This window comes from Triturus cristatus, chromosome 4_1 (genome assembly GCF_964204655.1).
Source record: "Triturus cristatus chromosome 4_1, aTriCri1.1, whole genome shotgun sequence".
NCBI lineage: Eukaryota > Metazoa > Chordata > Amphibia > Caudata > Salamandridae > Triturus > Triturus cristatus.
The window spans coordinates 95,228,545-95,242,985 of record NC_140585.1 but is presented as its reverse complement, the minus strand read 5'-3'; the positions used below and the strand labels follow the sequence as shown (position 1 = coordinate 95,242,985).

Sequence of the window (14,441 nt, the reverse complement as noted above, 5' to 3'; positions counted from 1 at the left end):
GCGGGGTAAAGTGGCCTATTCTGTACAGCTTTTGAATATCATGCACCCTGTGTTATGGGCACTTAGGTGCAGATTTACAAGAAAGTGACGCATCTGTGAAGATGTGTCACTTTCCCTGCCCCACAAAATCTTGCGCCAGTATGGATGCGCCGTATTTACAATACGGCGCACCATGGCACAAGGATTGACAGATGCGTCCGAATATCGGACACATCTGTAAACCCAAAAGTCCCTAATTGCTGGAGTCATGTCACAAGCATGACACAACTCCAGCAATGCAGGGGGAGGCCTATCCTCATTTTGCTATGTCACTCCTTACGCCTGCTTGAAGCATGCGTAAGAATTTGACACAGTGCCATCCTAGAAGTGGCGCAGTGAAATCTTGTAGATTTTACTGAGTCACTGCTACGAGGCTTTTGGAACGCCCACCCTGCATACATTTTACCTGACGCATCTCCCTAGATGTGACATGTTGTAAATGGGCCACATTTTTATGCTGCTGCTGCGTCACAAAAAGTGACGCAATAGTGGCGCAAAAATGGCACAAGGGGCTTGTAAATCTGCACCTTAGTGCCTATCTTATGGGAGACGTATATACAATATAAAGGAAAGTTTACGTCAGTCAAAAGGATGATTTTGACGGGCCGAAATGACAGTTTGAAAACTTCTCAGCTAGGCTACAGTGGCAGGCCTAGAGTCGTGTTTTCACAAGTCGCTTTAGTGTTGGTATAATAAGTAATGCAGTCCACCAGTGAGATTTAACTTACGGGACCTGGGTACACAGAGCAGCAATAAAATGCAGCAAAAAATAGGGGGTGACCATTCAAAAAGGGCATTTTTTTAAATATAAATTTTGTTTTTATTTTACAACAAATAACAATTGGTACATGTTCATAGAATCACATTTCGTCATCATTCCGTTACACACATGTATACAGTTACAGTATTTCTTTAACTATTTCTGTGTCCTTTGTAGTTACCAAAAAACAAGGCCTAGCCCTAAGTGGACTTAATGCTCAGCACACAGTCTTCCCATCTAATCCCCAATTAGTCGCTAACATCAGATATTGTGTCTTCTTGAGGGGGCTCGCATATATTGCCGCAGTAGGTGTTCCATTTCCCCCATATGCGGGCCCATTTTTTGGGGCATCCCCTATGCACATATACTGCTTTTTCAGTCACCATTGATGTGTCCATATCTTGGCATCATTTGTGCAGGGTTGGGGTCTGCCTGGATCCTCAGTTAAGAGCTATATTCCTTTTTGCCAGGACAAGGCCAAGTGTTACCCAGTTCTGGTCCAAATGAGTGAGGTCTGTTGGCTCCCAAATATTAAGAAGGCAGCGTTTCGATTACAGGAGCACTTCTAACCCTGTGACCTGTGACATGGTGTTCATAATTGTTGCCCAATATGACTTGATGGTAGGACATTCCCAGATAGTGTGTATGAACGTCCCAGGGAGGCCGCATTGTCTCAGGCAAAGCGGTGTGTCAGTGTTTCCCAATTTATGTAATAATGTACTTGTGTAGTATGTTCTATGTAAGATTTTCAATTGCAGTAGTCGAAGCCTCGAGGGGATTCCCACCTCCCTTGGAGATGCCGGTGCTTCCTGCCAGTCTGCCTCATCTATGGGTCCCAACTCCGTCTCTCATCGTTCCTTAAGGGCTATCGTGGGATCCGGTTGGTTGTTTACTATTTTCCGATACACAAGGAAAATAGCTTTCTTATGTAAATGATCTGTGAGAAGTCTATTCTCTAGTGGCGAGGCTTCTGGCAGTGGTGTGTCTCGCGGCAGAGCATTTTGTAGTGTGTGTTTCACCTGTAGATATCTATACCGCTCCGCCTGTGCTAGTCCATATGTGCCCTGAAGTTGGTCAAATGGGATGATTTCACCCTTTTTTCAAAAGATCCCCAACCTTCGTAATGACTATTAGATCCCATTGCTGAAAACCTTTCGTGTTACTCAGTTTTCCCAACCGTCGTGTGTCCCATATAGGTGTAGCCTGAGTAATTACCCCCTCCCATCCCAGTGCACGCTGTGCCTCAAACCAGATCTTGACCGTGTGGGCCGTCGGGCCTATAAGCATGGATCGTCGTTTCTTATAATATAATGTCCCCATGATACCCTCATGGTCAAGTAAATGCCTGTCCATGCGAAATGCCGGCTCCTCCTGTGGTACATGTAGCCATTGGTTTATGACCATAAGCTGTGCAGGCCAATAATATTGTTTAATATTAGGAAGGGCAATTCTTCCATCGTACCACCTCTTCATTAGCTTTTGTATGGCTATCCAATTCTGTTTGCCATCCCACAGTAGTGTGGTCACTTCTGCATTGATCGTTGCGAAGTACGTGGGCACTACCGGGAACGGTGTATTTTGGAGGGCGTATAAAAATCGAGGGAGCGCCATCATCTTGAAAAGGGCCGCCCGTCCAAGTAGCGTTAACGGCAAGGAGAGCCAGTGTTTGACATCGTTTTGGAGTTTTAAAAGCGGTTTAGTGAGATTTTCTATTATGAAGCGCTTATGTGCATGAGTGATATAAATACCAAGGTATTTGAATCCCTTGGTCACAACCTGAATGGTGCAGTGTCGTGGGAGTTTAGGCACGGGACCATGCAACACCTAGAGAAGGGATTTTGTCCAATTCAAAAAGGGCATTTGCTTACAGCATCCAAATATATATTTCTGCTAAGTGGGACTTGGTCTCCTTAAAGTATTTCCACATACATGCTGATCATTCACTGAGGGCGAATTGGCAACTTAATGTGATTTCGCAGCTAAATGTTATTTTGCCTTAAATGTGATAGTATAGTCCTGCTTACTTTGCACAAATGGTGATTTTGCATGCCTAAATGTGTTTGTACTGATGCTGCACCAAACAAAGAATGGTGTGCTGTCAAACGTTCTCTTCACATACTTGCACTTCACAGCCCACTACAACATTGCAAATTCCCTAGCCACAATAAGGGATCTGTCGTGAACCTGATTTTCATAAACACTGTATACTAATCTCTAACCATCTAAAATCGTATTGGTCAGACCGCTTCTTCATTACTTTCAAAATCTTGATCATAACACACCCTGTACTTGCTAAAGATCTGCAGACCTTACAACAAGTGTTTGTAAAATAAAAATGTTTAGCTTTAATGTGGTAACACATGTAAAGATAAGCATGCATCATGCAAACATACTAGCAGGTTCAGCTTTAGTGCAACTGGTGTGGCCACACTGGGCACTGACCTCAGGGGGGCGCTGGGTATAATAACAACTTATGATTGTAGAGATGAGGGGTACTTTTGCCTGGTGGTAGTGAGAGAATCTGAGGAGGTGGTCATGGGGGTGCTAAAAGTGATTGGTGCACCGGGTGCCATCAGCGCTAAAGCAGGCCCTGCATACTAGTATGTTTACTGTGCAATCTGTCTCTTTCTGTGCTTCCTATGCCTGTGTGTTGTTGTTATTCTCTAAGTGTGTGGAAGAGCTGCTGTTTACTCTCTGATCTTGTGGTGCTGGTGCCATGCATCACTGCAAGCTTGAACTATACAAATATGGTGCAGAATTAGGAGGCACAGAAAAAGGCATATTGTGCTGAAAGATGAAAAAAAGTGTATGTTTGCATTTGTGCTTGCTTATATTTGCACATTACAAGCAGACCTGTAAATGACAGACCAGTCCTCATTATGGAAGCTCAACATTTAACAATGTGCTACTAATATAACATGATCCCTTCTCTTCAGTGATGTGGGAATTAGTTCAGTTTGCATCAGAAAGAAACTTGTGAGGGTTGGTATGTTTCAAGGACTGGACATTCTTCTGTGGGTAGCAACACAGTCTGGGAAAAACATGGTAGTATAAATGTATCACTAGGTTTAGGCATCGTGGTGGTGTTGCATTACCTTTCAATTCAACTTCTCCTTCGATCTCACTGTGGTTAGATCTTCGACGAAGGGAGATATTCCTAAAAAATTGACAGACAGACTTAGATGGCATAGAATTATAAGCATCAGCTGCAGCTCTGAGGTAGAGAGATGTTTTGAAGATTTCCAAGCAAGCATAATATGAAAGACCAGAGGTAGTGGCAAGCATTATAACATAGCATACTATCTAATAAATCTCAGCAATGCAGCTCCCTAGAATTCTTATCATATATATGTGTATCAGTGTAAGGAAATGCATATCTTTTTCTGGGGTGAAAAACTGAATCAAGAATCTTTGTGAATGATGATCACTACTAGGTAGCAGGAAGTAATATACCTCAATATGTTCTGAGCAGATGAACTCTGAAGAAAGGTCAGAGATCTTTATTTTCAACAATGCACGGGACTATAAAACTGATATAAAACAGTCTCTTAGTGCTTACCCTGCGAATACAGCACCTGCATGGTAAAAGCTGTGCTTCTTTCCAAAACGAACACCAGGGAGCATGGTCTGCATGCCGATCAAGATGGCTCCGCTCTAGCACACACCCCTTCATCTCTATACAGCCTCTTTTCATGCACTTTGGTCAGCTGTTTTATCACCGGAATGCCCTATCACATCTCTACACCTTCTTGAGGCAATTTTAGCTCTGCTGGTGTGTCTCTTTGAATTCAAAGCTGCAGCAATGAGTTTCTCCTCAGACACGAGCAGCTGCCATTTTGCTAACGTGCCCGCTCGTGTTCTATTGCTCCCTGCTGTTATATACCAGTGTTTCTCTCATAAAGCACTCTGCAACACTTCTACATTATTTTAAACTTTCAAAATAGATGGCTGTTCAACAAAATGACATGTGGGCTGTGTATCCCCATGCTTATGTAGGCATTTTTTACTGTACTCTCTTTACCAAATGCTACTTGATATTTCCACATGCTGTTACATTTTCACAACATTTAACCCTTTCTCCTGCATTTTTATTATCTATTTGTGCTGGAATTTTGATTGTTTGAGTGCCTTCTTTGCTTCTGATATAGTATATCTCTGCTTAAACTAGATACTTTTTTCATTTACCTTCATTTTGGAGATTATTGCTCTTCATTTAAAGCATATTTCTGCATTCTGTCCCTATACTACATGGGCAAGCTCCAACCACTTCAATAGATAACACACTGCCTTTTACAAATTCTTTTAGATTCTAAGGCCACTGGATCCTGTTCTAAGAGCCTTGATTGTCCTCATTCCCAAACCTGATAAAGATCATACCTTCTATAAAAATGATCATCCTATTTCATTAATTAATTATGATTATAATATTTTTGCCAAAATTCTAGCATCCCACCTTGAGAATATTTTTTCTTTACTCGTGAAATCTGGCAAATCCGGTTTAGTTAAGGGCGGACTTGCTGCAGACAATGCTGAAATGTTTTCAAATGTTCTTACATTTGGTAAAACATACCATTCTCCCCTTGCTGCACTGGCTCTTGATGCCGAAAAGGCTTTTGAAGGTATCAACTGCCAATTTATGTTTACTACTGTCCGTATAGCTTTTGCCCTAGTTTTACTTCATTTGTAAAATTAATATATTTTGATCCCTGTGCCAGTGTTTTTGTTAATGGTTATTTTTCTCAATATTTTCAGTTACATAGAGGTACATGGCAAGGTTGTCCTTTGCTTTTTATTCTTTGTTTACAGTCTTTCCGTGAATGTATTGTATACAAAAAAATGTATTGTATTGTGTTGTAATATATTTATATCAGGTTTTAAACATCATTTTACTGAAACCAAATTATCAGCGTATTCAGACAACATTTTAATTTATATGTGTATTCCATTCTCCCTTTTAACTCCATTTTTGCACAAAATGTATTTGTACTCCAATATCTCTTGATATAAATTTCATTTTTCTAAAACTTAAATATTCCTTTAAAATTCTTCATGTTATCAATATATGTTTGGTAATACTAAATGTACCTGGTGACCAAACCAAAGTAAAGCACCTTGGTATTTGGTTTTCTTCGACCATTTCAGAAACAATCAGTTACACTATTAACATTTTGAAACTCACACTTCAGAAATTAATTGTATCATGGTGGTGTAGGTTGAATACCATTAAGATGATGATTGCACCAGATATCCTTTATATATTATCTGTTACCTTTGAAGATACCTAAATACATTTATTCAGAATAATAATCATTCCCATATTGCTTTGGCTAAACATAAACATTTCCAAGAATGAAGGTGGTGTCCTCTTTCCTGATTTTAAGCAATATCACTCTGCATTTTTAATTCAACAATATTTGCCTTAAACCATGATTATTGCGATTCTTCCATACCACGATGAATTGTATTTAAAAGTTCTTTATGATAGGATTTCTCATTTGATGATGAAATGTGTATGTCTAACTGCACCTTAATATCAACCAACCCAATACTAAAATACTCCCAACATTTATTACATACTCCCAACAATTATTACATACAATATTTTCTACAAGTTTTAACTTATATCAATGTTTCCTTGCTTCCTATTCAAACACTGGAAAGAGAAAGGTAATATGTGTACTCATCACCTTGCACAACATAATTCTGTTGTTCCTTTGCCCCAGTTGCAAACACAATACAATCTACCAAGTTTGTTTTAACAGGAATATAATCTAATATTGTCTACACTTCAATCGTATTTAATAGCCAATAAACTTCCCCTGAATACTTTATCACTCACATCCCATACACCATTACATAAGATTTATCACGACTCTACGCCTAAGGCTACCTATTTGTATAACATGTTATTATCCCCTATTACTGTAAGATTCAAAACTTCTATTGAATTACTATGGGAAACTGATTTATCTATCTCATTTCCTACTCATACTTGGGATAAATTAAGGCTTAAAATATTTAAAACATCTAAAGCTGCTCAAAATATGCAATGTTTATATTTAGTTTACAACGGACTTCTCATTACCCCTGAATGCATTTCTACATTTTCGTCAACTTCCTCCCCATTATGCTGGCCTTGCTTTTCCTCCAAAGGGGTTTTCATTCCTTAACTTTATTATTGTACAATGTGTTTAAATTTTGGGAAAGAATCTGGTCGAAATGTTTAAAACCTTTTCAATGTAACATTCAATTATCAATTCAAAATGTTTTTCTTGGAACTGCCTCACATGATTGTGATTGACTTTCTCCTAAACCCATGCTATTTGAGCTTCTTGCTTTTAAGTTGATACTTTCTTGTTGGAAAGCTACTTCTAAATTATATATGTTAACAGGGTGGGATATTATTTGTGATGAACATAGACTAGTTACTGTTTCTTAATTTTCGTCATCTTAGAAAATTAAATCTGATTTATTCTGTTTACATTTCACTACATATATTTTTTTCACTCACCTATATCTTAGACATTATTCTATTTCTATATCTACTGTATCATTATATCTTTCTTCCTTCTTTCTCTCTTTCTCTTTCCTTCTTAGTTTGTCTCATTCGCTTCTATCTATTTCTTTCCTTTCCTTGTCTTTCTTATTTCTTTTTCCCTTTCACTTTTCTCGATATAAATATATAGCTATTATATATTTATAGTCTTGTTACTACTTTTATATTCTGAGCAATACCATTATTTTGTAATTCGATTGTTATTATTTAATACTGATGTTGTATTGCAACTGTTGATATTCCTCTTGTTTTAACTCTTCAATAAAAAATATTTAACAAAAAAGAAAAAGAAAACCAACAAAAATACTTTATATATACATTTTTTAAACCAGGTTGTTTCACTGACATTTCCTTTCTCTGTTGCATCTTCTTTTGTTTAATATATCTACCTATACACTGCTCAGTGGTAATAGTAATGGCCTGGTCGTTGATAGTAGGGAGCATGCAGTGTTGGCCAAGAGAGTAGAAAGAAAATTAAAATACCCCCCCTGTGAGCTCAAGCCCTGATGGCACTGATGGAGGGGGTAGTACAAAATGTTGTATACCCCCCCAATTTGCATGTGAATACTAATTAGAATAATCTATTAATTATAATGATATTAATGTGTTTGCACGAAAACCTAATCAACCTTACTAATGTATAAACTACACGTGGGATTTGCATTTTGCATGGCTAAATTAATTTGTAAACTAATATACGTATGCATACTAATATTAGAAAAAAGAATATTGCATGATATGGGTGAATATAAAGGCTTTAAATGTTGCTATTATGCTAGATAATTACATACACATAGGGGAATTAGTGAGGGTTAAACATTTTAGTCATTATTTCTATGTTTTAATTACGTTTTGTGCTTGTTTCGCTTAAGTTGACCGTTTGCGCCTAAGGCAAAATGGCTGACCGACACACACGACAGAACAGCTACCATTCCACGAGGTTTCAGACCAAGTGCGCATGTACCGACTGCATGTATTAGTGGCCTCGACATGACCCTCGACAAGCTGTACTCAAACAAGGTTGCGATGGACAACTGCCAGTACTTTAAACAAAGGACAACTATGATATCCGGAACTAGCAAGTGCGATGAGCTAACCTTACGAACTCTGAGAAACCTCACCGGACGACCCCAACCGACCAATCAGAAATGTCCAAAACTGACTTTTCGTTACAATTTGACATTATTTTCATTATAAAATGATGGTAGAATAGAGAGTTGCGCAAACCTTTCTTTTTTCCTGACATTATGCTAATGAAGAGGACGGTGATACGACGAGACAGCTGTTTTCCTGAATCTTTGATAGACTAAGTTGCTGCCCAATTTTCTGATGAACTGAAGACTCTTTGAATCGATGGGCATTGATTGATGCGTACACGCATATGGTCTCGACCCAGTCTTTGGGACTGTAGCGTGCTGCATGATGACTTGATTGACTTAGAGGACGACTAATAGCCAGATTAGGTAAATATGGTATTCTGTGGTTTGTATAACGATTAATTACATTTTGCATTAACTAGATAAATCATATTATTGATTAACAAGCAAATGTGTTGGGTTGTTTATCGAAAGGGAATAGATTAAGATTTAAAGGTAAACTACAGAGGATTAAAATCACTTCTCCAAATCAACTAGTTAGATCCATTGACCAAGTGGAAGGAATATGTTAAAGTTCAGGTTTAAGATGTGCCGGACTAAGGATATCTAGTGTATGGTTATGTAAATAAATTTCTCTTTAGGTCATAAGGTATTCCTTTCATGTCAGCGTTTGCAACATTCATCTCTCCCGTAAGAGCAGATCAATAAGAAATGAAGTGTGAGTGTTGGTGTTATGGGCCCCACAAATGAATGTATTGAGTGAATGTGCTAGTGTGATATTTGGTCTGTGACAAAAGGAGGATTTGGATTTCCGTGCTGCATCAGTTTTTCTGGTAGCAAGATGATGGTTTTATTGTTTTGGTTTGGTGATTATTGCTTGTAAATTGCTTATTGATTATTGATTGGTTTATGTATTAACACTCTATGTTGAGTCGCGTCGAGTAGTATGTTGTTTGCACGCCTTCTGGGATGTAGGAAGTCGAAAGTTGTAACAGTTCTGTAGTAGGGCAGAGGTAAGCGCTGCTCTCGGGAAAGACGGAATTGTTGTTGCCCTGTAGGTACACAGGGAAAAAGTTTGACGAGTGGAGTTGCACGACGCATTGTCTGGGTTCGATTCGGTAGCATCGTCGCGTGTTGCCATTGGAGACATTTCCTGTATGAGAAAAGTGTGTATGATAGCGAAGGTTACGTGTGAAATTTTGGTCTTAGGTACCAGGAGGCCAGAAGGTACTCTGATAGCGCTTATCACTGGAAAGGTAGCGGGTATTCCCCGAGCTTGCTAGATGGACAAAGTAGAGGGAAATGCTATTTTGTTAACGAGTGTTATAATTCTGTAATAGGACAGGCTGTTCGCTGTTCTTGGGAAAGACAGAATTCTGTGTGAATGTACTACAATTTTCCTGTGTGAAAGTGCGTGAATGAAAAAGGTATTCCGGTTAATTGCGAAACTCTGGTTTTATTTCTCAGGAGCATTGGGTCTCCAACTAGGTGTCTTAATTCTGGAGAAACAGTTAGCTGATGCTTGCTGGAAGGGTAAGGTAGAGGGATGTGCTAATTTATCAACGGAAGTAACGATTCCGTAGTAGGGCAGAGGTAAGCGCTGCTCTCGAGAAAGACGGTATTCTTGTGAAAAAGGTTTTTGTCTATTCTTTGGTTAGCGAAACAGACAATGGTGGTGTTTTTGTGTTGTTACTAACAGATTTGTAAATTTGAAAAATGTAAAAAAACTTAGAGAGAATTGTGTAAAGGAGGGGTCAACGGGAGCCGGAGTAAAAGCAGCGGCTGCTGATGTCAGAAAGACCGCGCTGGGATTGGCCAGTCGGTTAGAAACGTAGACGCTCCTGATTGGTGCGTTAGTGTACGCCGCGCTAGGAGTGGAAAATTACAGGGTGACGTAAACGCTCTGGATTGGTGCGTCAGTGTGAGTCGCGCTGGGATTGGAGAATTGCAAAGGCGACATAGACGCTCCGGATTTGTGCGTTAGTGTGAGTTGCGCTACGATTGGACAGAATAGCGGTACAGTTGTAAAGAAAACTAGCGATACACGAAAGACAAAAAGAAGTATTACGATCCACCAGAAAAGGAGAAAAAGTTCTGGTTTGGGAGAATTAGGAAGTGGTTTAAGAAGGACAAATTGTGACTAGGGAAGGACAGTTACTTCCTCCACCAAAAACCCCTGTGTCCTATATGGTTGCGAAATATGGTTATCATACATGTATTTGGTTAGACAATTGGGTAAAATATACCGAGAATGACGGAGTCTTGGCATTTCCAGAGCATGGTTCATTTAATTTAGCAGTATTAAGAAATTTGAGAGAGAAAATGATGAATCTAGAACCAAGGCCTAGACCAACACAATTTGAAGCTTTAACAGAGTGGGAAGAGGAGATGCATGACCGAGAGAGACAGAGGAGTGGTGGAAGATATAGGTACATGTTTGGTAGATCATATGGGCATGAGAATCATGATGACAGAATGAGAAGGTGGTGGAATGAGAGTATGACTGAAGGTCTGTTTCCAATAAGAACTGCTGAAGAAATTGCAAGTAGAAAATGTACGGAAAAGAGACACAATCTAGAATCAGGAGGGTATGGAGTGCATGAATCGGAGGATGATGTTCTTGATGACATGTTTTATAAAATTCCACCTCCGTATCAACCAGAATCTGAAATGTTGAAACCAAGTGCCCCAATTAGAGATACTTTGCGAATCATCAAAACTGAACCAGCATCTCAAGATTTAGGACAGAATAATCCCAATAGGGAGGTAGGGAGAAAATCAGATAATAAAATGAGTGGGGAAAATTCAGCAGAATTAGCAAAAATAACTTTAGAATTAACTGAAAAGATAAGAGAATTGTCTAAAAATGTAGAAGCTGTAACTGTTCCAGTGACTATAGGCCCAGTGATGCCCCATTTTTGATAAATAGAAAAATAGTGAAAACTGTCTAACGGTTCCTTATAATAGTCATAAAGAGTCAGAAAAGCCAAAGCAGAGTCAAAATGAAAATCCATGGAGACAGTCGATGAATATAATTGAGCCAAACGTATCGAATAATCTATTTGTAGGTCAAAATATAGCAGAAAGACATACCATGACAATGGAATCAGTAATGGAAGCCCACAAGGATTTAGAACGAATTAATGTAGAAAAACCAGTAGGTCCAACATCAGATGAATTAAGTGAATGGTTGAGAAGTTTACAAAGAAAAGATAAAGAATCCCAGTCAATAGATGTAGCCAAATTACGAATGGTACTAGAAGAATTAATAGTAGGGACCATCCCCACAGAGAAACTGAAAACTTATCAGGATGAAGAATTGCTATTTTTGTGTAAAAGTGTAACATGGAGTGCAAAACATCTACATGAAAGATTAGAAGAAGTAGCAAATGAAATGGGTATAGACATTGAGAAGGTAAAAGCTCTACAAAAACCATATCAAATAGATTTTACTGAGAAAGATATTGAAAATTTGAATACCACCGGGCGAATTAGTCAAATTAAGGAAATAATTATATTATTGAGAAAATGGGGAGATGTGGATAAATGGAAAAGCAGGTGGTACCGAAAATGAGATGATTCCCTAGATATTTCAGGAGGAGGATATGTACATGTTCCATGGACAAGGCAGGATATTTTGTCATTTACTAATGATTTCCCTTGACTACGCGAAAAGCCTGTCGAGTGGTATAGACAAGGATAGATTTGTAAAATTGTCCAAAGTATTATGGATTGATTTGAATAGTCTATTTGACATAATAGTACCAGCAGATTTAAGGACAGAGTGCAAGCTGATGATAAATTGGCCTACACAAGAATACCCTAGCGATCCAAAGACCGGAGCACCTGATCCCAAGGTAATAAAGAAATATGAACAGGTTATTGCCTTTCTGAAAAATAAAGTACCCCCCAAACAAACAGATTGGGTGAAAATTGACAGAACACATCAGGAAAGTAAGGAGTCAGTACATCCCTATGATGAAAGGTTGATGTTGGCCTTTAAACAGTTTAGTGGTGATGAGAATTTGAGTGAAAAGGATTTAAGTCATTTTGTATACAGATTTGTATATGGTCTACGTCCAGAAATCAGTGAGATGATCAAACAACATGCTGTAGATTGGCAGAATAAGAAAATAGATGAAGTACTGAGAAATGCAAAATATTTCAGTGATGATATTGAAGCCAAGCAGCGTAAATTAAAAGAGAAAGCTATGTGGGCACAAGTTAAGGTGGCAGAAAGACAGCAAGCTCAGTTGGCAGAACAAGCGAATAATACAGGCCCTAGACAAAAATTTATTGATGGGAAAGGTAAGGGAAATTTTAACATAGAAGAAGCTAAAAAGAAATTCCCATGTCATAATTGCGGTAGAGTAGGGCATTGGAAATCCGAGTGTAAATTTCCCCCAAACACTAACAATGAAAATACATCATTGAATCCACAGGTGCAGAATGAGGTGAGTGGTCAACCGCAGCGACAGCAGCAGGTTGTAACTAAACAGAATCAGGTGCCAAAACCGCCTTTTCCACAGAGGAAAAACTCCCAGAAATATAGTAACAAAACAGGATTCTACAACGAAGAACAGGTAAATAAGCTGCCGCGCGCCAGCCCTGTTTCGCAGTATTGGTTGCAACGCGATGAGAGCGAATCAGACAAAGGTTATTGACGGTGCCGAAGGGAGGAAGAAGAGTGCATACTTGGCGCAACTCTAGAAGTAGACCAGACAGGCCCATTTGTGGATGGGAAGATAAACAATGAAAGTATTACTTTCTTAGTCGATACTGGTGCTAGTTAGGTCAGCTGATGGTAAGAATCTTCCTCTCTCAGATGAAACAATCCAAGTAGCTGGGGTATCCAACAGACAGATCAAAACATATCTTACAGAACCTGTGAAAGTTAGCATAGGGAAATTCTCTGAAATGCACCGCTTTGTAGTGTGCGATACAAGTCCTGTAAATTTATTAGGAAGGGGTTTTTTGTGCAAGATGAATTGCACTATATTCTGTACTCCTGATGGTATAGCGTTTGAAACCCCTGATGAAGACGTACTGTATAAAGTGACAATGGCTAATAGGGAAACTGAGATTACTGAAACATATGCTGTGTTCAATCCTGATGAATTACCAAAAGAATTAAAGCAGACCGTAAAAGCAGAAGTCTGGGATTTTACAGGAGAAAATGTAGGACTAATGAGAAATGTAAACCCAGTGAAAATAACAATAAAGGAAGGAATAAGTTATCCAAATGTCCCTCAATATAAACTGACACCTGAAATAATAGAAGGAGTTACTCCTATAATTGAGAAAATGATAAAACAAGGCATTTTGAGAGAAATAATGAGTAGTCCATGTAATTCCCCGATAATGGGACTGAAAAAGCCTAATGGTCAGTTCAGAATAGTACAAGACTTGCGAAAAATAAACAAAATAGTTGTCCCCTGTTGTCCCATTGTACCAAATCCATCTGTGATTTTGTATCAGATTCCCCATGATGCAGAATGGTATACTGTAATTGATTTATGCCATGCTTTCTTTTCCATTTCATTGCACCATGACAGCCAGCAAATTTTTGCGTTTCGTTTTGGCGAACGTATTTTGGCTTGGTGCCGAATTCAACAGGAATATATATAGAGAGCCCCTCAATATTTAATCAGATATTGAAGAAATCACTGGAAAGTCTAGAGATGCCAGAAAATTCAGTATTAGTTCAGTATATCGACGACCTCCTTGTGGCGTCGAAGACTCGTGAAGCTTGCAAATTAGATACTATAGCCGTGCTGAACCATTTGGCTGATGGAGGACTTAAAGTGTCGCCATCAAAATTGCAATTTTGCAAGAAAGAAGTACATTATTTAGGCTATAACATTGAGAAGGGACTGAGGAAAATAACAATAGACAGAATCAGAATCATAAAAGGAATGAGAGCTCCCATGACACAAAGAGAAGTGAGAATGTTTCTTGGAATGGTTGGATACTGTCGCCCGTGGATTAG

The 14,441-nt window shown here is 38.8% G+C and overlaps 1 protein-coding gene across 2 annotated transcripts in view; it reads right to left on the bottom strand.

Annotated features, from left to right (window-relative positions):
* The window catches only part of LOC146839638 (uncharacterized), a 524,113-nt gene that overhangs the window by 386,389 nt on the left and 123,283 nt on the right, over positions 1-14,441 (bottom strand). For both annotated transcript variants that reach the window (XM_085650373.1, XM_085650374.1), the window contains exon 3: positions 3,895-3,956. In XM_085650373.1, the coding sequence (XP_085506499.1) occupies positions 3,895-3,956 (62 nt within the window). The remainder of the gene's footprint in view (positions 1-3,894; positions 3,957-14,441) is intronic.